The 24,535-nt window shown below is 47.1% G+C and overlaps 1 protein-coding gene across 1 annotated transcript; it reads right to left on the reverse strand.

The window, feature by feature from the left end:
* Positions 1-10: 10 nt before the first annotated feature.
* FNIP1 (folliculin interacting protein 1) lies at positions 11-24,369 on the reverse strand (the record flags this gene model as incomplete). The annotated part of the gene is given in 13 exon segments (XM_008943477.1): positions 11-485; positions 1,667-1,836; positions 3,603-3,749; positions 10,561-10,646; positions 11,422-11,623; positions 12,510-12,645; positions 13,357-13,428; positions 14,410-14,493; positions 16,888-16,979; positions 17,510-17,584; positions 17,838-17,938; positions 22,674-22,817; positions 24,343-24,369. Coding segments are annotated over 13 exon segments (1,811 nt in total), but the record flags the coding sequence as incomplete, so codon positions are not given.
* Positions 24,370-24,535: the final 166 nt, after the last annotated feature.

The following is a 24,535-nucleotide window of genomic DNA, read 5'->3' on the forward strand; positions in this document are numbered from 1 at the left end:
CCTCGGCTGCTTGACCTCCACAGCATCCTCCTGGCTGTCGTCAGGGACAATGGTTCTGTTCTCATCTGAGGAAGACTCCAGCTCTGCCTGAGGAGTGTCCTGTGCATCGTCTCTGTCCGGCTGCGGGACACCTTCCGTGGCCTGTGCCAGGGCCACGGGACATTTGCAGTATTTACAGCTGCAGTTAGAAGTTCTCATTTCCTCACACTCGCTGGGCAGCAAGTTGCCCCTGTTCTTGTGCATGGTGACAAGCACATACTCAGACTCTTCCACTTCTCCTTTCTCCAGCGTGGTCGTGATAACAGTCCCAGGCATGACGATGGCTTCGTCTTCCCCGTTCTCTAGGAGATGGGTCTCTTGAAGCTCGGAGCATCTGATGAAGTAAGTGAGGAAATAAAGCAATCTCTGTACCAGGTCGTGCCTTTTGCCAACCACAACTGTCTTTGCCAATCTCACAGGTGATCCAATGGCCCCATAGAGGTCACCTACAACAGGAAATAAAACAAACCATTATTTTGCATCTTCAAACTAAATGAATTCTTCTAACAGACACTGCTTGAGGCCAGTTTCCAAAGGCCAGGTCTACGACAGAAAAATACTAAAGCAGAAGAGTGAGGACAGCTATGCTAGAATTTTTTTTCAACATGGAGAATCCCAAAGATGCTGCTGGGATCGTGTGTAAGGTCAAGGAGACCTTATCAAACGCTGGGGTCAGGGCGACATCTGATCTCATCTGTTAGGGACTGTTCACACCACCTAACTTCAGTGCCTAGCTGTAAAGGTTCCTCTCCCAGGTTCCTTATATAGCCATGGGAGAGAGGAGGCATCTGCTCTGAATTACCCTGGACAGTCTGGAAATGGGGCTGAACTTTTACCTACCAAGAGAAAGCTGGAAGGAGAAACAGACCTATGCCAAGGCCAAGGGCAGAAAGTGACAGTGGCGGGTGCGACGCTGGTGTCAACCTCCTCTTCCCTCCCCTGGAGCTCCACTCTGGGGTGGATGGGCTGATCTGACTGGACTCCAGAGTGCCCTGGGGAAGTGCCTGTGCATGTGTTGTTCTGGAGCTACCAGGGCACTGCATGAAGGCAGGGATGCAGGGACAAGGGATCCAACCCGAGGCCTCTGAGGGGGGTGAGCCCCTGGCCCAGGCTGCCCCATCCCTGGAACCATTCCTGCCTGTACCAGAAAAGGGCAGCCTCCCAAAACCTTCCTTTCCCTTAGGAAACCAAATTCCACGAGAGCTTGTGTGCAGAGCAGGGCCTGACCAGAGAGCAGAAAGCTCATCTTCTTCTCTTCCCTACTCAGCAGTTAGAATCATAGGCTGGTTTGGGTGGGAAGGGACCTTTCAAGGTCACCTAGTCCCACCCCGTGCAGGGAGCAGGGACATCTGCAGCTAGAGCAGCGTGCTCAGAGCCCCAGCCAACCTCACCCAGAGCAAAGACAGAATGACTAGTTCATCAGCTAGGTTTTGAGATCTTACCCAGGGGTTGCCTGCTCAGGATTTCCTGCACTGGGTCACTCCTTTGCCTGTTGTATTGAGAGTATGTTCAGTTCGTATCAAAAGATGGATTTCCTTGATTTGCTCTTTCCAGACCCAGGCTTATCAACAGCATCATCCCCAAGTAACAAGCATCCATAAAACCCAAAAAGGTGTTTGCCACATACCCAGCTGTGCCCACAGGGGGTTGTAGGGGTGGGTTTTGGCCAGCATGTCCACGCTCTGGGACGAATGCTTCTCCAGGAAGATGCGGATAGGCGGCTGGCCGTTGGGCATGACGGTCGGGACCCAGGCCAAGTGGTTAGTCAGGACTGCAGTCAGTAAAGCTGGTAAAAACCTGCAAGCAAAACGTCCAACAGTTTGGCTTTTTTTTCCAGGTACACCCTGGACAGCAGCTCTACAGTCCATAGGGGTCCAGGACTGCAGGAACAACCCAACCAAGTCGGCAGAGATCAACCCTCTGGGTCTTGGTTCTTTGGGGAGAGAAAGGAGGGCTGTACCCTCCCCCCTGACCAGCTCTTTTTAAGAACATATTAAAGTCAAATGAAATATTTGACACGTGTGGCACCTCAGTTCCCCTGTTTGGCAATTATTATGAGACTTCCTATTTTGCAAGCTTTATGTTGTAAAACACCTCAAACCCAGCTTTGTAAGAACGCAGTGGCACCGGGTGGCCTTTGTACTGCAAGGAGATCCCAGACCCTGGAGATCTGTGGCTGTGGGGGAGAAGGAAAGCTACTGCTGCCAAACCTGTGCGAGGTGCTGTGTTCTCCCACCTACCTGGTATGCAATTTCAGCACCCATGGCTGCTCCTTTTCAGAAACAATAACCCCCCAAGCTCTGGAGCTCAGCCAGAAGGGCTGTGTCCTTACTCTGGGAAAACAGCTTTCCCTAGCTAAGCAATTAATGCCAAAATCACACTATTTGAGTAGTTTACAAGCATCAGGAATCCTACAGCTTAAATCCAGCCGTTTCCTCACTGGAGGTAGCCAAAGGAGGAAAGCAGATTTAAACCTGGACTGAAAAGGACGTGGGGCTTCATTTTCCTCTCGCTTCCATCGGTGTCAATCTTATTATGGTTAAAATAAAGCAAGCAAAGAAACCCAAACAAACGTCCATTTAAATGTAACCAAGATGTGTAGGGCCTAGAATGGCAGGGACCAAAAGGGCTAATCCCAGGAAAAAGCTGCTGTTGCAGCAGGAACTGATTTTAAGAAAAGCCATCTGAAGCCCTGGCACATCCCTACGGTTCATCCCACTGCACTGAGGCAGGAGAAGGTGAATCATGCTGACTCAATGAAATTAAAGGTCTTTTCCAACCAAAATGATTCTGTGACTGCTCACTGTCACCTTCTCATCTGGGGGAGGGAAAAGGTGACAAGGCTGATGGCAAAGCTGGAAGAGGGTGAGCAGCAGCCCCTTCCCCCCCTGCAGAGAAGCTGCCCCGCAGCTAACAGCTGGTGTTTCAGAGCCATTCCCGCTCAACCCTCACGTGTTTGGGCTCGTTTGAGGACTTCAATGGAGCCAAAAGCTTTAAAAACTTCCCTTATTCGTGCCCTGGGGAAAGAGGATGAAGCTCTGGCAAAAGAGCAATTTTATCAGATTCTCCTGAGTTTATCAAGAAGATTCTTCCTCAGTTTTTAACCGCCGCTCACGGCTCTGTCCGGAGGGCAGAAAGGTGAGCACTGACGAGACACCTTCTCCAGTGGCATTCTACAGAAGGCAGGTTTCGGAGCAATTTGTGGTCAGACAGCGTTACAGACTCTTGCTGAACGTCTAACCTTGCTCATCATATGATAGCTGACTTTGAAAGGGAGATTAATGCCTTTCATAAGGTGCGTTGCCCCCATCCAGACACACACGCCCATCACGCGCTTCCTATGGACCTGTTTCAAGCGTTCAGCCTCTACCAAGCTTCAGAGGACTGTGGGGAAGCAGGCATTTAATGAGATACTTTCCTATTCCTTTTTTTGTTTTAAAAAGAAGGTATTTACAGAAGGCCTTTTGAGTCGATTCCCCGGGCTTTAAAAGCAGCACCAAAGGTGGGTTTGGAACGGGACGGCGTAAGCACGTAGATCATTTAAAAACTAAAATCCACCCTACTGGTTTTTAGAAGCGTTTTCCATCAAGAAGGTGAACTCCTTCATGAAGCGGTGGCACAGCTGGTTCTTCTCTGGTGTCCCTGACATCATGGTAAGCCAGACAGGCTCCCCAATCCGCGGCATGGTGTAGAGGTTGCAAATAGTCGTTCTGGAAAACAGAAGCAAAAAATCCAGAAGAGTAAGCCAAAAAACAAAAGGCAGGCATGCCAACTCAAAGAATTTACTGCAGTATTTAGTTCCAGCTGTTACTTCTATCAGAAGATAAGTTTCTTTGATCAACCATTACCCAAAATGTGTTGTTCATTAAATAGTACAAATCCAGCCTTCCACTTCAGAGAGTTAAGCCTCACAGGTTCTTCCCGAGTCCACCTAAGCTGATTCCAAACACAGTAACAATTGCTGTCGAAAGCCAAGAGCTGCCCTGCTCCAAATGGGGAAGAAATGGATGATTTTGGTTGTTCTTCTCTCCCTGCTTTCTCTCCACTTCATTCAAAACATGTAAATCTGCCCTAGTTCCGCTCGATTCATGGCTAGGGCAAGTTTTGGTGGATCTGACTTAGAAAAATACCTTCACTTCCTCCCTGCTTTCAAATATTGATGTATTTCTAGGCCCAACCCAGCAAAGTGCAGCCTGGCAGAGCAGGGGACCAGCTTACTCCTTCAGCTTTAAATACAGTGAAGGACTGCCAAAGTCACCCCCCATGGTTTCAAGATTTACACACCTACCCACATCCTTTTTGACTCTACAGAGGACAGTAAATGTATTATTAGAACCTGGGCTAATTAAACCATTAAAATGGTTTAATTAAACCCCTTGAGACTACTGTTAAATTCCTCTAAACTCTGAACTGAATTAGAGTTTTAAGTACAATGCCTACATTATGGGAACCTGTATTTTCATCACAGTAAAAATGTAAGCCTGGAAAAAAACCAAAACAGCACAGAAATGACTGATCAGTTCAGGTTTGTCCCTACCTAACACACTATTTCTTCTAGAGTAGCTACTTTTGTTTTACAAGGGAAAAATTCACATTATCCCATTGGAGGAGATGATCTCCAGAGGTCTCTTCCAACCCCACCGTGCTGGGACTCTGTGAAAGTCAAGTCCCCTTTGTGCTTACCAGACCCACAGCACCCAGAGGGCTTGTTGTGTGCTGGGTCAGCTTAGAGCAGCCTGGGAGCTGCTCTACATGACCCTCAGGTGCTGGTCCTCCCTGGGAGGAAAGCACAGCCTGGCACACAGTCCTGTGGGTCAGAGGGTCTCTGGCAGCACAGCACTCTTGGAGCACTGGGATTTCATGCCTCAGGAGTAGGGAGTTGGGACTAGAGGAAGTGGGAATACTAAGGGAAAGTTTTCTCTCCGTAGCCCATTAACTGGAGTGGATGTCAGAAGCCTAAAAAAAGGGAGAAACCCCAAGTCTAGGGACTTCAAAGCTCAAAACCTCCACCCCTCAGACACAGCTGACAGTAGAAGCTGCAGATAAATTCACACCTTAATGTAAAACAGAACTTATTTCTCCTGCATATGCAAACTAAGCCAAGCCTCCCGCAGCTCAGCTGTTTTGAAAAAAGAAACTCCTTCTCTACTAAAACCAACATACTGAAAGATTTGTTTTCGTTGAAAAGATAGACCCAGTCTTGTGATTCGTTATTTACTATTCTGGTAACCCTGGCTGCATCTGCAGCTGATAGTGTTTCCTCCCAGCCAGATCAGATTGCCCTGGCCAGGGGCCAGCAGGCATGTGACTGCAGTGCAGGGAACCCTCCATGCCAGCGCAGGCAGCAATGGCACAGCAGCCAAGGGCAAGGATTAACTGCTCTCCAGCTCTGCCAACACGGGTCTCTGGCAGCACAGCACTCTTGGAGCACTGGGATTTCATGCCTCAGGAGTAGGGAGTTGGGACTAGAGGAAGTGGGAATACTAAGGGAAAGTTTTCTCTCCGTAGCCCATTAACTGGAGTGGATGTCAGAAGCCTAAAAAAAGGGAGAAACCCCAAGTCTAGGGACTTCAAAGCTCCACCAGTTTCAAAGCTCAAACCCTCCACCCCTCAGACACAGCTGACGGTAGAAGCTGAAGATAAATTCACACCTTAATGTAAAACAGAACTTATTTCTCCTGCATATGCAAACTAAGCCAAGCCAAGCCTCCCGCAGCTCAGCTAATTTGAAAAAAGAAACTCCTTCTCTACTAAAACCAACATACTGAAAGATTTGTTTTCGTTGAAAAGATAGACCCAGTCTTGTGATTCGTTATTTACTATTCTGGTAACCCTGGCTGCATCTGCAGCTGATAGTGTTTCCTCCCAGCCAGATCAGATTGCCCTGGCCAGGGGCCAGCAGGCATGTGACTGCAGTGCAGGGAACCCTCCATGCCAGCGCAGGCAGCAATGGCACAGCAGCCAAGGGCAAGGATTAACTGCTCTCCAGCTCTGCAAACACGGGGGGGAAACACTCTCCTGCCATTTATTAAACGACTAGAAAAAAAAAAAGCCTAACAAACAAACAAAAAAAAACCCAACCCAGCTCCAAACTCGACTACAAAACCCTGCAGAGCGCTACGGGGAAGTGCACTGGGTGTTAAAAACTGCCATGAAAAACCTGGTGGCCTCCTCCTGGCCATCTGTGGGGAGCAGCCCCCAGCCCTGCCCCCCAGCCCTGCCCCCCTGGCCAGGGGAGCTCCAGTTAAGGCAGACTCTGCTCTTTGGAGGGTTTCAGTAAATTGGAAATGGTTTCTAGCTGGAAGTGCTGCCTGCAGGCTGAAGTCCAGCCTGGAGCTCATGGGCACCTGCGATGGGTGCAGCGGGGGCCGGGGAGCCCCCCAGGAAACACCTTCACATCCAACAGTGGCCTGAGAGCAAACAAAGCCCAGCCCAATGCCAACCAGCCCTGGGCAAAGCCTGGCACAATGCCCCTGGGGCTCCTGTGCCCTGTGGTGCAGGTGGCACTGGAGCAGCCTGGCTGTCTGCAGACCCACAGCAGCCACCCTCCTGCTGCTCCCCACGTCCACCCACCCAAACACACCCCAAACCTGCCCAGCCCTTGCCCAGGGCTGCAGGACCAACCAGGTCTGTGACCAGGCTGTGCTCCCCTCCCAGGAGGGCCAGCAGCAGGGGGTAACGTGGAGCAGCTCCAAGGCTGCTCTGAACAGACCAAAGGAGGCTGACGGCTCCTCATGGATCAGCACATCCCTCCTGCAGCCCCCTCCTCCCCAGGGGAAACACTTGGGGATCTTCCCAATGCTCATCAACAGCTTAAGAGCAGGAGGGGTCAAGAGGATGGGGCCAGGTTCTTCTCAGTGGTGCCCAGTGATGGGACAAGGGGCAACGGGCACAAACTGGAACCCAGGAGGTTCCACCTAAATATAAAGAAAAAATTCTATCCTCTGTGGAGGATGCCAGAGCCTGGAGCAGCTGCCCAGCGAGGCTGGGGGGGTTCCTTTCCTGGGGAGAGTCCCAATCCTGGAGAGATTCCAAATCCACCCGGACACGAGCCTGGGCAACAAGCTCTGGGTGACCCTGTTGGAGCAGGGGGGTTGGATGAGATGATCTCCAGAGATCCCTTCCAACCCCACTGTGCTGGGATTCTGGGATCCTGACCCTCAGTGCTGAGCTGAGAGCTGCTCTGCTGTCGAGGAGTTGCAGTTTAATGGCAAAGCTCTGCATCAATTTAGGGGCTGTTTCAAAAAACACAGAAAAACCATCAGTGGTTCATAAAGCTTAATTCACATGCATTTATTTGCTCCCTATGTTCATTCCTGCCTTCTGAAGACCTTTTTTTTCCTGAAAAAGGACCAGGAAAAGGAAGGCAGTGATTGCTGCAGGGAGCCCCTGCAGCTCCTGCCCATGCTGGCACCGCTCAGTTCACAGCGGCATAAGCTGCTTAAAAATTACCAGCATAAAATAGGATCAAGTCTGGCTGCCAGGGAGCAGAGAGAGGTGTTTCCCCAGGCCCTGCGTTCAGTGTTCCCTTGCCAGGCTGCCTATTTGCCACACAGGTATTAGTCAGGAGCATAATCTGTATTATCAATGTGCTGCACTGGCCCCAGGGCCCGGGGGAGCCAAAATGTTTATGCAAGTACAGTAGCTTATTTCGTAAGTCATGTGTCTGCACAGCTGACATGCAAAGAGAGGTTTAAGCCTCTAAGTCAAGTGTTAATAGCTAAATCCATCAGTGCTTTAGAAAATTAAAAATTGCTGTGAAGTGAATAATGATGCAAGGCTAGGCCTGGAGCTGGGCACCAAACTGATGGCAAATTTGTCAAGAGCATCGACGTGCAGAAGCAGTGTGGGCCTTTTGGAAAAGGCAGCTCTGTTTGTCCCAGGATGAGACAAGGGCAAGGGAAGGGGCTGTTCTGCTGTCATCTTTACTTCCCAGCCCTCAGTACAGGCAGGTCAATGCCTGTGAATGTCTGGCTGACCCTGCAGCAGCTCCTCACAGTAACAGGCTGACCTACACCCACAGTGCCTTCCCTGCAGAGGGGACTTTTGGGTGGCAGGAGGCTATGGCAACAACCATCACACTCCCCCTTCTGATCAGCCCCCTGTGCCCCAGTGATTTGAGGTTATTCTGATTGTCAGAAGAGTGCATATCAGCTACATGTGAGAACCCCTGAAAGGCTGGGTTTAAAAAAATAAAAATAAGCCTAAAAAATAAAATAAGGACTGCAGTGAGTTAAACCAGCCCAGGATTATGTTTTAGAAACACCAACCCACTGGAGTCAGCACCCTTCTTCCCTCCAGCAGAATTTGCTAAGAGGGCAGGAATCAACACAAGTCTCAGGTTCACCAAAGGACTCGGGCTCCTGACTTCCCCGTGACTTCAGTGGGAAAGCAGACGCCTAAAGAGATAATAGTGGCCTAAATGGGTTTGCTGAACCTGTGCCAAAGCATCTTTGCATCCAGCCTTTAGTATTTAAATAGGCTTTTTTTCCTTACCAGACACATTGCACTGCTCAGACAAGCCAGTGGCTCTGGCAGGGTCCAGAAGGGCTTCTCCTGATGGCAGTGGGTGCTGCTGCCCACCTGCAGGACCGGCCCAGGCTGGGGGTGAACTGGGCACCCCTCAACCCGCTCGCTCAAAACACCAACACCCCCTTCCCCCCCCCAACTGCCGAAGTCTGCTGCCCCAGGAAATTCATTTATATGAAATTACACTGGATTTAATTTACCTTGTTACACTATTAAAGAGTAATATTTATATCACCATGGAAACCCCTGCACAGAACTGGTGGTTGGACACAGGCTGCCGGTGTGGGTTAAGCAACGGAAAAAAATTGCGGGTGGGGGTGCCGCACCGGCGGTGTCATGGGAACCAGCCTCTGACAGCAGCTCCGCACGGTGCCAGCCCTCCCATGGCCCCTGGGACACTATTTCCCTCCCCAGCCTGACCAGAGCAGCCTTCCTGGTCCCCTCGTTCCTTCCAAGGAGGCAAAAACTAGCCAGGGGGATTTGGCCTGGGTCTTCAGGGTTATTTTTCCTACGTTTGACTCGGGCTTCGCGCCCCTCCCCAGCGCTCTGGAACTGTTTAACTTGGAAGGACAAAGGAGAACGGGCAAAGTCCACTGCATGTATCTTGAGGGGGAATGTTTTGGGGGAAGTTTTGGGAAAACAGCAGGGGAGGCGGTGTTATCAAAACTAGCCAGGGGGATTTGGCCTGGGTCTTCAGGGTTATTTTTCCTACGTTTGACTCGGGCTTCGCGCCCCTCCCCAGCGCTCTGGAACTGTTTAACTTGGAAGGACAAAGGAGAACGGGCAAAGTCCACTGCATGTATCTTGAGGGGGAATGTTTTGGGGGAAGTTTTGGGAAAACAGCAGGGGAGGCGGTGTTATCAGGAGGCAGGAAGAGGGGAGCAGAGGAACCACCGTGGCTGCTCAGAGTTGCTGAACTTGTCTCGGGCCCCTGGGCAGGATCAGCAGCTCCCAGCAGTCACGAGCTCCCTCTGCTCGCTCTCTTGGCACTGCTTATCCCATCCAGCTCTCACCGCAGGCCCACGTGCTCCCTCTTCCCTGCCTCCCATCCCTACCACACATACCCTCTGCCCTTCCTCGCAGCAGCCTGGAGGTGAGGCTCTAAAAAATGAAAAGAAATTTTAAAAATATACAGCGTGCCTTCCCCCTGCACCACCACCTGATCCATGGCATTCAGGTGCTCAGTGGAACTGCAGAAAAACCAGTGAGCCCTCAGAATCCTTTTGTAAAATACACCCTGATGTCAGGATTTTTTTTCCCACAACATCAGAGCACAGTCTTCTGTCACGTCTTTAAAAAGTAGCTCTGTGCTGGTTGTAAAAGGAAGCAGCCTGCCACTCCCATCTGAGAGGAGATGAATCACTTGAAACAGATGGATTTCATCTTAATTCCCTCCCCATGACTTAAACTATGGAAAGAAAATAGAGTTAAATGCCAGGGATCTGCTTATCTGTGCTACTCTCTCTGTTAGCTGTTGAACAGAGACACTGTGCAGGCACTGATAGGAAGAGATTACAGTATTGCATTTTACAGTGTGAAAAAGAGTCCTCCTCCCAAGTTGCTGCTTACCTGCAATGCCTTCAGAGCAGAATTGAGAGCACAGGAAAGGTCGTGCTTTGCTCACACATCAGGAAAATATACACTAGTGGAGGATTTCCCTAGCATGGCTTTGCCATTCTTTTCCCCCTCTCCACGGGCCATAAAAGACAATTTAAGAGGCTGCTGGGAGCTTTGTTACCACCTAAAACACAGCAAACCTTGATCATCTGTGTCCTGCCCACAGCAAGCCCCAGTGGATACACACACTCAGCAAAACCTAAACCCACACACTGATGGTAACAGCTCGCTATCACCAGGACCTTTATTGCACTTACTTTTGCAGAAGACTTTAGACATTATAAGTCACTTATCCTGCACTGAGGAGAAGGTCCTAAACCAGACCTGAGTGCTTTTGCAGAAGCAGACAGAAAAGACAGGAGACAAACTGCTCACCTGAATTCATTCAGGGCATCAACAATTCTGTTATATGCCAAACTCCGCTGACTGGCATCAGCTGATCTACGACTCATTTTCATAGCCTTGAAAACAATCATTAAACAGATAAGTCACACATAGCTACAAAAGCACAGAAAACAAAGTCATGTGTTTGACTTAATCTTTCGTGCAACTAGTCATGCAAATATTTTTTTTAAGTGATAAAATGATGGTACAAGTGCCAACTTTCATATTTGAGGAAAGACAGGTGAGGCCCATGCGTTTGCAGCCTCTGCTGCTTCTGTGCTTTCAGCATTCAAGGCATAAAAGGGGTCAAAGTTTTCACTGCAGCAGCAAAGAAACCACTGAGTATTTCCTAGGAGAGAGATGTGAAGCAAATCTAACCGTGCTTTTGAAACTTCAGTCTTTGAAAACTCCCCTACACACCTGAACCAAGGGGTTAAAAAAAAAACCAACAACAAAAAACAAAAGAGAAAGGAAAAAAGCTCAATATTTATTTACAGCCTGGAATAGTCTAGAGGTAGCTTCTGCCCCTGTGGTCCTCTAGACTCAGATCCAGCTGAGGCAGGAAGCAGAGGTGGCCTCCAAGGCACCTTTCCCCCTTGGCTGATCCAGGGCTGGCAGGGAGCTCTGCAGTGCACTGCAGCACACTCTGTCCTCCCCCTGTGCTGCTTTGGCTAGCACTAAGAGACATCAAAGGTGCTGTGGAGCAAAGCTCTTCTCTGGTGCAATTCCAACACCCAACAGCGAGCTGATCCCACTTGTGTGCACTAGTAACAAGAGTTAGGAATTAAATCTGACAGGGCTGGGGGAACACAGAGCAAGAGAAGTGTAAGAATCCAAAGAGAGCGTGTTTACCTGTTCTATTGCACTCTTCAGCTTGTTCATGTGACTCTCAAAAAGAGGGAAGTGTGAGAAGAAGAACTCATTAAACTTGTTGTTTTCATCTTCATCTCTTGAGAGTGAAAAAATAACTCCAATTGCTATCTTCTTCTTCCTAACAATCCCTGGGCTAGGACCAGAGCTGTCATCTGACAAGTTGAAGCTTTCATCCATGGACCTTGAAGCATGAAAAAATATAGAAAACATATATTAAAAAAAAGTTAACGTAATCCACTGCTTAAAGTTGTACTTGGGTTTCCTGTGTAATCCAATTCTTGAACATTTAACTTCAAGAAACATCTTTTGTTTGCATGGGATGTCAAATCATCACCTTTGATAGCATCTACTTTCCAATTTTTTACAAGCAAGCATTAACTGATCCTGCAGTTGCCAAAGCTGGGGTGTCCTTCAAGGTGTCTGTGGGATCAGAACATGGTATTCTAGTTCTCTCCCATCTCTGCCACAAATTTGTGTTTTGAGTAGGATTTTAGGGCTTCTTATCCTCAGAAGTACAGCCTGTGGGTTTACATTTTGCTGAAAGCTTTTGGGTTAGCACAAAACAACAAATCATAGAATCCTTTAGGTTGGAAGAGCCCTTTAAGATCATCAAGTCCAACCATCAAGCCAACACTACTAAGTCCTCTGCTAAAACAGATCAGAATCTGTCAGGGCTGGAAGGGACCACAAGGGTCACCCAGTTCCAACCCCTCTGCCATGAGCAGGGACACCTCCCACTAGATCAGGCTGCCCCGAGCCTCCTCCAGCCTGGCCTTAAAGACCCCCAGGGATAGGGCCTCAACCACCTCCCTGGGCAACCCATTCCAGGGTCTCACCACTCTCATGGGGAAGAACTTCTTCCTCACATCCAGCCTGAATCTGCCCACTGCCAGCTTTAAATGCCATGAAGAAAACTGACTGAAAAAGCTCAGTCTGGAAGTGCAGCCTGACTTCCAGCTCTGTAAACACCCCACAGAAAGCAACAGCAAGGGCAGAGGGACCAATGCAAGGGCAGAATCACTCTGACAAGGGAGGAGAATTTGCAGGCATCTCCACTCCCAGCTCACCATCGAGGGAAGACCCCGTTCTCCAAGCTGGTCGTCTGACTGCGCCGCCAGCGCCGCTGGTAGCTGCTGGCACAGCTCTTGTTAAAGGAGGAGCCCGGAGATGGAAAGGGGGTGATGAGCAGGCTGCTGAGAGATGCTGCAATAAGAAGAGGAATCAATAAAAATCTCTCCAGAAGGGAGAGCGTTTGGAAAATAATACCAGCGGTTAAACGAAGTCCCTCAAGAGAAACTGGTGTTGCTTCTTGAGTGCCTTCTCTTTGGCTTATCTATGTTTCCTATCTAAAAATAACCAGTTTATAATAACATGAACAAGATAGACAAGCACTGCAAGGGTGGGACAGTCCTGCAGCTTTACATAATGGGCAACGTAGAGGCTGCAGCTCGCTCATCAACCCTGAGTATCTGGAAATCAGCTCTTTGTGGAAAGGAGTAACATTCATCACATCCTTTAACAGCCTTTCCAATCCTAGCCTAAGTGCCCAATATCCTGAATTTGGGGGGAGGAGAGGGGTGTTGTGGAGGGGAATTCATGTCTTAACATTACCCACCTCCATTTGAAAAGGAGGTGACAGCAAGTGTGGTTTGGAAATGCTGCAAACTCATTTCAATATTTCATTTGGCTTGCTTCTTTGTGTTCACACATCACCTCTGTGAGGCTCCTCATGCAACACCCCTGACACCTACAACATCTGTAGGCGTACATACAGGTCTGCACTCATGCTTATCCACAACAAAACAGTCACATTTCAGCACAGGAAGAATGATTTGATGATGTCTAGACACCTCAGTGGTGAATTTACTGAGTATTTTTGGAGTCTACAGGGTTAACAGGTAGAACTGACATTACCAGATCTTGCTATACCGCTGTCTCTGTCCTCACTCTGCTCCCTCCCAGGCATATCCATAGGGTTGCTATGAACTGTAAAACAAGGAATACCAATTAGCAGGGGAATATACAGTTCCTTTCTTGTTTGCAGATCTCCACGTAATTAATGAAACAAAAACATGCTCATTAATTCAGATCAACAGCACTGCACAAGGCCATCACCAAGAAAGGATGCTTAGCTGAGCCAGCCAAAACACTTCTCTGAAAAGCTTGTGTGTATTTTTCTGAGGTACAGACACCCATTTTAGTCCAAACTAAAACCAGTACACTTTGTTTCTTTACACAGATATTTTTCAATTAAGTTTTAATGGACCAAAAAGATGTTGGTCACACTGGTAGTACTCTGTATAGGCAAAAAAAACCACCAGAAACCAATAGAAACATGACTTTGTTCATAAACCAGCCTTCTCGGGTATTAGACATTCATCTATAATTTTAAAAGGATTTGACAATGCTGTTTTGAAGAAAACAAATACTTTTAAGTTACAAGAAGTGCATTGGTTGTTCAGCTAAGCCATAAGCTGTCCAGATCCACAGTCTGCATATAACACAAGATCAAAAGTGTCTCAGGCTCAATAGTCTTTAAATGTGATATAATTGACTACTATATGTGTGAAATAAAAGCTACTCAGCCGTGGAAATAAGACTCAGTCACTAAAAGCAAGAAATGCCCATTTGAAATTAATCTAGGTTAGTTTTTACAGGTGGGTTGAAACAGCTTGACACTATTGTGGAATATTCTTTTCAGAAACATGAAATCCAGCACTGAATATATATAAATTTCCAAAATAATAGGACACAACCAACCCACCCCAAAGAGGGCCAGTAAAACGCCTGCTGATTTTAAAGCACCTATCCGAGAAGGTTCAAGAGCAGACATCGCTGTCTGTTCTGTATTTCAAAAGAAACCCAAAAACATTAAAATCTTATTTCCAGGGCTCAGCTGGGACCCCCCACAGTGCTGTCCCATCAGCTAGACTAGGCACACAGCACGGCACACAGCACATGGCAAACCTGCAAAGAAAGAGGCGCTCCGGATCAGGCGGAGCGGACCTTGCTCTGAGAACGCCCGCCTAGGGCTGCAAAGCTGTGAGAGACCTACACAGCAAAATGCAAAATACACAGGAAAGAATGAGGTTAGTAAAGCAGAACAGTCTGGAGGGAGGGGGCCAGGGCGAGGAGAAGATATAAGCCAACATAAATGCAGAGAGAACAGCTCTTATGTCTGAGAACGTTGGTCCGAGGCTCACAGCCTACACTTGGACTACACAGTATTGACTGAATTAAAAGAATAGACCCAGCTTTACACTGTCTCCCATACAAGGATGGGGTTTCTCTCCAAGGGTACTTTTTTTTTTAAGTTGAAAAATGATTAATTTATGCAGGCTCAAAGCCTGACTTGATCACAGACAGGAGATTCATCAGGGAGGACAATGTTTGCTTTAACACCCCCACTGGTGGGGTGGCTGAGGAAGATGACAAGGAGGAAGGGTGAGAAGATTCAGCTTAGGGGCAGAAATTCAGCTTGGGAGAACCACCAGAGAATTCTAGGCTGAAGTGGTTGTGCTGAGAACAGTTGGTTCACCAACTTTAGCAAAATGATCATGTGGAAAATAAATGTTAAAAGCCCCAGTAGCCCATTTTAAAACTAACACTGGATTGGAGATATACCAGGGAAAGTGCATGTTGACGTATGCAGAGCCAGGAAAAATGCATGGGTATTTTTAATGAGTTCACTGCCTAAATCTGAAGCTACTGCTCACTCAAAGTTTTCTGATGATACAAAATGCAAAGGCTGCACCTCAGCAAAGCCCCCTTCCTGTTGTCTTAGGTTTTCACTCACTAAAGCAAAGGATATGACCAGTGCTGCTGCGTGTTTTGTTTTGTTTTTTAAACCAGCATATCTAAAAAAAGCAGCTTGTAAATAGTTCCCAACCAAACCACATAGACCCTGCTCCTGTCACGGGCTGGTGAGAGCCAGTGAGCCAGGGGCAGTCCCTGCTGCTGAGCACAGCAGTTAGGAAAGCTGCAGTTACAGATTAACTTCTTCACCTCCTCTACTCCTGGTGCCCGCTGCGCTGAGACAGGAACTGCAAACACACACTGTGGAACCCACAGAAAACTTGTGCAGCTCAATTCAACAGAAAGTTTCAGCATCCTCATCAGGCAATCCTGTTGCTGCTCGTTGCATGCCCGTTGCATCTCTGAGCAGTGATCCCTTCTGCTGGGTGGGGAAGGGTCACCCTCGCCCACAGAGCTGGACACGGAGGAACGTGTGGCACAGGCTACACCTAAATCATCCCGAGTCCACACCTAATAGCTGTGCTGGCTGAATTTGAACCTGCAGTTTAGATACAGCAAACTTTTGCCAAGCACAAACCACAGTAAAACCCCACAAGGTGAAGAAGTGAGTTGGTCTCTCTTACATGGGACACCTCATTCACTCACACACTGTGAAAAATCACAAGTGAAGTCTGAAAGGAATACTGAATGTTAAGAGAAATGCATCTTTTTAACTCTCCTCTGAAGCATTTAATAGATAATAGGTTCTTACAACTTTAATTGGCTTCCCTTCTAAGTGGGACTACAGGGAATGATGGAACAGGTTGCCCAGGGAGGTGGTTGATGACCCATCCCTGGAAACACTCCAGGTCAGGCTGGATGGGGCTCTGAGCAACCTGCTCTAGTTGCAATACTCTGGCAAGCTAATGTAAAAAGAAGCCACTTATTCCACCTACTGCTGACTTTTCAAGTAAATGTCTGTTGTAATCTAAACCAAGGGAAAGGGAGGACATGCTGAAGAGCTCACCAGGCTGCTCCACTGGACAGCCAAGCACTGACACACAGTGTCTTTCCTATCAGCTCTACTGTCCCCAAGAGAAAAGCCAAGACCTTCCCCCTGTTGTGTTATCTCATGTTCATGGAGCCTTCACTCACAGCTCCTCCATGAATGCTGAGAACCAAAAAGCCAGATGTTTTACTTGAGACAGCTTAGGCAGAGAGAGAAAGAGAACAAAAAGATATTCTGTCTAATTTCATCAAAAACTCCAGTGCAGCTCTGTGAGGTGAACTTAGGCTTCTAGGAACCACGGGTGCTCAGGTGGCCAGAAAAGTTCTTCAGGGCAGAATGAAAATCATCATCAAGAATAAAACTGGGGCACTGAGCCAGGCAGAATCAGTCCTGCCCGATTTGAGATACGCTCTTAGAAAGTTCTAAAGACTTATTTTCCAACATTTTTTGTATCTGAACTCAAGTCTATCTAAATATTTCTATTATGTATTTGATGTAGACATACACACCTGTGTATCTTAAACTGTTGCCAGTTCCCTGAACTGTCCAAATTACTCTCTTCCAAACTGCACCAACATTAATTTTCTGTTACAGCTTTAGCTTGCTTTTTAAACTGTGATTCTGTTTAGAAAACTTGGATGTTCTATCATCAACAATTATTCAGTAAAAGATACCAAGAAATAAAACATGTTTGTCATTACCTATATTCCCAAGAAGTCCATTCATAATTGTACTGTGATCAGGCTTTAAGGTATTGCTGTCTTGATTAATGAACTCAAGACTGTCCTGCAGCCTGTTAGAAAGATAAAACACAAAACAGTGATTTGCATTTCAGTAGAATACAGTGTTCCTTCACTACAGCCTGAACAGAATGGACAAGACACAACACAGCCCTCTGCTAAGAAATGCTCTTACAGCCTAAGCCACGTACTCAGGGGGGTCAATTCATACACAGAAAACCAAACACTGAACTCTCTGAAGCCAGATGTAACACCTTTTTCCTCATCTTGGACAGAATTCCCCAACTCCAGTGCTCTGTCCTCATCCCTCCTCCCCTGGTGGGTGCAAGTACTTTTATACCTTACAACATCAAGCTTTGCTCTATCAGCATTAAAGGAATGGTTCATTCCCCAGCACGAAGCAAAATGAGGTGAAGACAACCACAAGGGAGAGGTGAGGACACTACTGACAGGGAGTAACAGATCAGGGAACAAGCGGTTATTTTTCTAGAGAAAGAATCTGGAGTGCCTAAAAAAAACCAAACTTCTGTGTTCTTATATTCCCCTGCTGATGTGCAACAGGTACAATTTGTCATGGACTCACGTGTTCAGGCTGCCGTAGATGCTGCTTCCAGTGCGAGCTGTGAAAACCTTGCTGAGCATGAGCTGAGGAGGTGAGCTAGAGGAGAAAAGGGAAGATGTCAGTCAGCAACACAGTGCCAGGGCAGGCTTAGCTTCCCACTTCACAACCCTCCAGATCCTACAGAGCTAAACACGACATAACAGCCTTCTGTGTCAAAAGTGACGTCAGAGGAACTCTAAAGCAAACCCAGAAATCCCTTTTACTCCACACGTGTGGCACTCAGCTGTTCCATATGAGGACTAAGGAGTAAGTCTTCTGAAAAGACCAGCAGTAAAAAAGTTGATCTTACCGGATCTGGTGAATTTTCAGTGTGGAGCCCTTGTAGCTCATGGCCACAGAGCCAAACATCATCTCCCCGAGCATGTTAGCATCTGAGGAGCACCGAGAACCCTGGAAAAAAACAAACCACCAACACTTGGGGTGAAGCATTTTACAACCTTCTCTAAAGGCTACATACAACTAAGGAAAATATTCTTTATTTAAAAGATAAACATGCAAATATCTTGCTGTAACACTGTTGAACAGACTACATTGAAAAGTTCAATGAAGACGACACTAGCACATAAAGTGATCTCCACACTGGCTGTGAGCTAAGGCACCAAAATCATCCAGCAAAGCCAACCCCTCCTCATGGGGTGAGGGGAAGCAGGTCCAAACTGCACCCAGTCAGGGCACTAAAACGTGTTAGGAGTGTGGCAGCACACATTGACTAAGAACCACTGAGCCTAAACCTCATGTCTGCTCGACAAGAAGAACCACAAGTTCACTGCAGACCTTGGAGCCAAGCTGGACCAGCACTTTCTGGACAAAACTGATTCACAAGTTATCCATAATTTCTATTTGATGCCTCTTTCCCCGACACTCCTGTGATGGTGCCAGCAAGGAGCTGTGGCATCATGGTGCCAGGGTTAAGTTGTGCAATTCCTGCTTCTCTTTTGGTAGGAGCTTGCTGTGAGGGACACTGGCTGCAGGCAGAGGAGGAATGTCACTGAGCTGCATCACAGGCCAGACCAAAGAGCACCAACAAAACCCCAGCATTAAAAAGTTACTCAGGGCAATCAACTGGAGATGACTGCTCAGCTGACACTCCTCTTATTTGTATACCTCCAGTGACTGAGGTTACTGTCCTGTATCCAGGGCTGTTTCATCTCTAGGCTAGCAGAACATTAATGCTGGTTTTCCTCTTGTGCCTTGCCCTGAGTAATTTAAAATATCCTGATTGCTCACAGAGCTCAGGCAGTTCACAGGTACAGTTCTTTGGTACTGTGGAAGACAGCAGTATGCTTCCTCCAAGGTGCATGATAACTAACACTTGATTAGAGAAATCTTTCCAGAAGGTCCCTAAAAGCATCACAGAAATAACCTTCTGTCTGGAAAAAGCTCAGTGCCATAGCTCTGTACCTCTTATCCAAGCTCTGAACAACCAAGATCCTCACCCAGAGTCCTACACAGGCTTGGAATATCACAGAATCCCAGAATGGCAGGGGTTTGGAAAGGACCTCTGGAGATCATCTTGTCCAGTGTCCCTGCTCCAGCACATCACCCAGAACAGGGTGCCCAGGATGGTGTCCAGGCAAGTTTGGAATCTCTCCAGAGGAGACTCCACAGCCTCTCTGGGCAGCTGCTCCAGGCTCTGGCATCCTTCAGAGGAAAGATTTTTCTTCTCCTGTTCAGATGGAACCTCCTGGGTTCCAGTTTGTGTCCATTGCCCCTTGTCCTGTCACTGGGCAACACTGACCAGAGTCTGGCCCCAGCCTCTTGACCCCCATGGGCTCTTTAGCCCTTGATCAGCATGGATCAGATCCCCTCTGAGTCTTTTCCAGCTGAACAGCCCCAGGGCTCTCAGCCTTTCCTCAGCAGGCCCCTCAGCACCTTTGTAGCCTCTGCTGGACACTCTCCAGTAGCTCCTTGTCTCTCCTGAACTGGGGAGCCCAGAGTTCAGGTATATCTCAGTATTTTGCCTGGCATCAGACAGGTTGCTCAGAGCACAACCAAGGGCAGGGTGCCCACACCACAGGTCCCTACCAGCAGCAGGGAGTGATAAGAAAATGACCACTTGATGTTTCTGCTCACGCCACCCGCAGAGCAAGGGCAGGAACAAGGAAATGCTCATCAGCCAAAAGGCAACACACTTAAAACACTTTTCAATTTTTAGCTCTTCTCAAGCACTCTCAATTAAGATGATGGTACTTTAACAGACATACTATTAACCTCCGAAATCTGCTGGCAGTGCAAGAAGGAGAGGGGATGACTAAAAGTAGCAACCACAGTTAGAAAAATGAGGATACAATGGCAAGGTTTGCTCGTGTTCATATGACAGGGCAAACTCTGCTCATTAGCTGGGTCTCAGAGAATCTTCCCTCGTTCCCTCCCAAGACATCCCTCTGCCCAGGTGCACTGGAAGCAGAACTGGAAAAACTAGACTTGAACATCACTCAGCATGACCCAGCAGCTCCAAGGAAATGGAAGCACTGATGTGCATGGCACTAGGAAATGACAGGTCTGCCAGCACTGTGAAATCCTGAAGTAAGAACACTGCAAATTACTACAGCCAAATGTTATGATGGTTATTTTTCAATGCAGATCTCCAAGGGAAGGACTCATTAGGAATAAATGTCAAGCCCTTGATGGCTCATTTTGGTTTCAACTTTCTGCTGTTGTGAAAATCTAATTCTAAGCTGAGGAAAAAATAACTTTATTAAGGTGAAGCATTGATTTTCTTTGTTAAGCAACCAAATTTAAAAAAGGCAAGTGAAAATCAGCTGCTTTCAGATTTAATTATAGGGGTTTCCCTTTCCTCTGAAAGACAGAGATGAGCAATGCTGAAGGCAAAGAGAGTGATAAGATGCACCCATGGCCTGTTTCAGTCTGGCATTTCATCTACTCTTAATGAAGTGTATTATTATTAATACCAATAATTTTACCATACGTAACAAAAGATGCACATGTTTAATGCATTTCATATGGAAACACTGCTACAGCTCAACTCATTGGGCCTTTTACACTGCAAAATAAAGGTCACTTAAGACCAAAGTAGAGTGCAATCAGCTGAGGAAAGGGGTTAAATATTAAAAACTCAAACAAAAAAATAGCCAAGGAGCATCTGGCAGAAAGGGCACCACCTCTGACACTGAGAGCTTGGACACAAACCAACTCCCTAGGTCATTTTTATGGGCTCACATAAATCCTGATCATAAAATGCCCTGTTTGCTACTGCAAATTAGCATACTAGAGGCAGTAAAATCTGCATGATTTGGCAATTCAATTTCTGAATACATTCACAGCATTTAATATTCCACTTACTGTACATATGGTCCTAAGTACACGTGTAAATTAAAAATGAGGTACAGAAATAAATGTCAAATGTGGTGATCAACAAACAGGAGAGATTTTCAGTCCTGGCTTTGCTGACAAGCAGGTACAGAGGGGACACTAGTGTCATAACCTGCAAATAATTGCAGCCTAGCTTAGAACCATATTCAGCTTCATCTTCATGAATTCTAATCACATCTGTGAGGGATTTGGATAGGGTATAGTTAAAAGCATGGAGCAAGCCTGGAACAAACCCCTGTATTTCACCTTGCAATTAAAGTTGCTCACATACAGCCCAAGTGTATTCAAACAAGGAAACATAAAGAACCATTCTAAAAGACCTATAGCATTTTAGTCTTTGGACTTCTATTTCTTAGCTTTCAAAAACTAACAAACAAAAGAATAAATACTGCAAATAGATTAAGCAGCTTCTGAGGTTACCAGACCAACAGGCAGAAGTTCAGAAGCTGATGTCTGGACAAACTTAACTCTGGCTTTTCCATACACATGACACACAAGTTTACTGTGCAGTAAAGAACTCTTGGGTTTGTGGATGTTCTCTTGCTGGGGGAGCCTGGAAGGAGCAGGGGCAATGCAGAGGACAGCTGGCAGTGAACACGCTGTGGAAAGACAACCTCAGCTGCAGGGTTCTTGCACGCTCCCTGAGCTGGTCACATAGGAACCCATCATTTCAGTGCAAGCTCAGGAAGGTTTTGACTATGCAATGCACACGAGGAAACGGGGACTGAAAAGGGAAAACTTTCCTCAGCTTTGAAATACACTGCTGTGCCAACCCCCAAAATTAATTCCTTTTAATAACGCTGACCATTGTTTGCACAGAGCCTGCCCAGTAGGAGAGAGAATTTCTGGATGGTGGGGGGCATCATTTTTCTTGCTCACACAATGCACGAAGGAGATTATTTTGTGCTGGAAGGAAGCTGCTGACAGAAACATCTCTTCTTTTCATAACCACAGCTAAACGCCCTTCCAGGAAGGGAGGAATGGAAAACAGATCTTCAGTCACCTTACCAAAGCTGTGGAAAAGCGTGTGATGAGGAAGAGAAAACAAGAATATGCAGCTTGCCAAATATAGCAAGAGCTAACGTGACAGTGGGAAAGTCAGCACTGAAAGGTTCTTCATTTCTGTCTCTGGTGGATGAAGACATCAGTAGTACTGTACTGCAGAACAGGTTGTGGAGATAGCAGCTTCCCTCAGACACAATTACTTCATTACAAAGAGTGGAAGGGCTCAGTTCTATTTTCGGGTGGCTTAATATAAAACACTTGTGATCCATGGAAGAAGAGATGACAGAAATACATCTGTGTCAGATGACTGGAGCTGCTCTCATGGCCAAACTCCCTTATGTAAAACGTAACCCCAGTGCACTGAATCCCTCGTTGTAAAGCTGTTACACAGACCATCCCTACAGATAACGCCTTTCTCTCTGGTTTCCCTGGCATTTAGCAATAAAGTGAAATAAACTGCCTCACCTACACCAAGATGGGCTGTTGGTGCCAAGTGTGACCAGACTGAGCATGTGTTATCACCCGGGTCATAGGACAGAACAGGCGCCCTGGAGAAATCGCTGCCATTCGAGACACATCCCGAGAGAACCAGCTGGCTGGTTTTAGACTTGTTCAAACCCCAAGCTACAAAATTAAACATTACTGAGTCAGAACCAAAGTCTGCTTTTGACTGAAAACTGCTCTCCACTGCCAGCCTCTGAATTCAAGCACTGTAAAACACCCAAGACCTCACTTGCCATTAGTATTAGACACGGGTTAGGGGGAGAAAAAAAAAAGAGTGACTCACCTGGTATTTTGGACATTGTTCTTTTGGATCAGAGAACGAGGAGGAGGAATTAATGGAACTGTCCAAGGAGGAAGAACTGTCTCCTCCAGGCTTCAGTTGGCAACATTTCCCAAAAACTCTCACCTGAGCATCGCTGCAGAGTTTCTGAAATACAAACAACGTGTGACACAATAAGACCCAGGACCCAAAATCACTGTTCAGCAGCACTGTACTTACCTGCTTGGGCAAGACATTTAACAGCTGAAAGGCTTTTCCCCAGGAAAAGAATTAACAGAATATTCATTAGTGTCTCTCTCAGCCTAGCTGTACCAAAGAAAGCTGAGCTGGTTTACATCCAATTAGCCAGGAGCTAACAGGTCACTCCAGCTCCATTTTCCTAAGCAGCCAACCCTCTCCAAAGCTTTACAAAGGACTTTGTTTAAACCCAGGATTAGGAGAAAGGATGCTACCAAAGCTTTTAAAGGAAGGATGGCAAAATAGGCTCCAGCTGTCTCCATGCTGCTCCCTGTGCCCACTGGGGCAGAGGTGACAGCAGCACGGTGGGCACAGCCCTCTGGAGCATGATGCTGGCCAGATCCTGACAAGAGGCAGTCACAGCATACAGGAAAACACACCCAGGGGGAAGAATCCAGCAAGAACACCACAGAATTCAAGAGAGATTCATGTTACAGGGGCAAGTGGAGAGGAAAGAGACTATTTTTACAGATCTCTCCCTAGCTGTGTCTAAGTCCCTTGCTCTTTAAAAAGAGTGACAGAGAGGTGACATGTTCCTCTCGTTTTCAGTGAGGGAATTGTGAGACTGAAAACAGACAAAGCTGAAAACCACAGCTGCTGTTACTGAGAAGTTTCACAAAATGATGGAGAAATGGTCCAATGGGTGATTTCTGAGAATGATTACTGGACAGAAAGCGTGGCAAAAAAGGGAGTTGGGAGGGCTGAGATGGAGCTGGAACTGCCACACAGGACGGGTAGGGTCCGTGTCCAACACCACACACACAGTACCATCCATCACTGGCAGGGGAGATGCTCCACTACCTTTTCATTCACTATTTAAAAACATCTGCCAGTTCCCCAGCATCCCAGGCAGAATCAGCATCCACGTCACTTAATGCCTTCTACACCAGCAGCAGGCAAACCCTCCTCACCTAAAGATCTCAGCGTGGTTCTCGTGTCCTCCTCACACTTCAGCACACCCACGTAAGGTTGGCACTACTTACACATGCTGGTGGGCAGCACTAGGAGACAGAAATAGTCTACACTGCTTAAAATTACAGACTAACTCTGCCCTAAGAATTCCTTAATTAACATTTCCTATACAACCACCAAGCCAGTAAGAGCAAGCTAGAAGCAAACCCTACAGGGAGCAAGGTTCAGGGGACAGATGGAAATACAGAAGTGCTGTTACAAGTCACAGCTTCATCTCTGGACTTGCAGGTCCACATCACAAGCTCCCCCTTCATTCAAAAACCTATGTCTCCATTTTTAATAGCTAGGAAAAAAAAAAGGAAAAGGGTGAAATACCCAAGGCTTGGGGTGGTCACTTCATGACTCTGGTCAATATTTAGCAATAATGGTACAAAAAGATAACTGCCCTTACTGCTGTGGGGGGATCCTGAAGAGGGACAAGATGCAAATCCCATGGCTCTGTCCTAGGCTGGGCAGGTTAGACCTTTATATTTACTTATTTGTTTCTTCTCTTGAAATTTAAGGAGAGTTGACTCTTAGTTGGCCCCAACTGTGGGTGAGCTTTAGCAAACCAGCAGAAAACATCCAGGATTCTCGAGCTCCAGCAGCAGCCTGCACTGCTGCTCCCAGCAGAGCTGCTGCCACAAAAAGCCTGAAGGAGAACTGTGCAGGGCCAG

Source organism: Merops nubicus, unplaced genomic scaffold (genome assembly GCF_000691845.1).
Source record: "Merops nubicus isolate BGI_N331 unplaced genomic scaffold, ASM69184v1 scaffold17667, whole genome shotgun sequence".
NCBI lineage: Eukaryota > Metazoa > Chordata > Aves > Coraciiformes > Meropidae > Merops > Merops nubicus.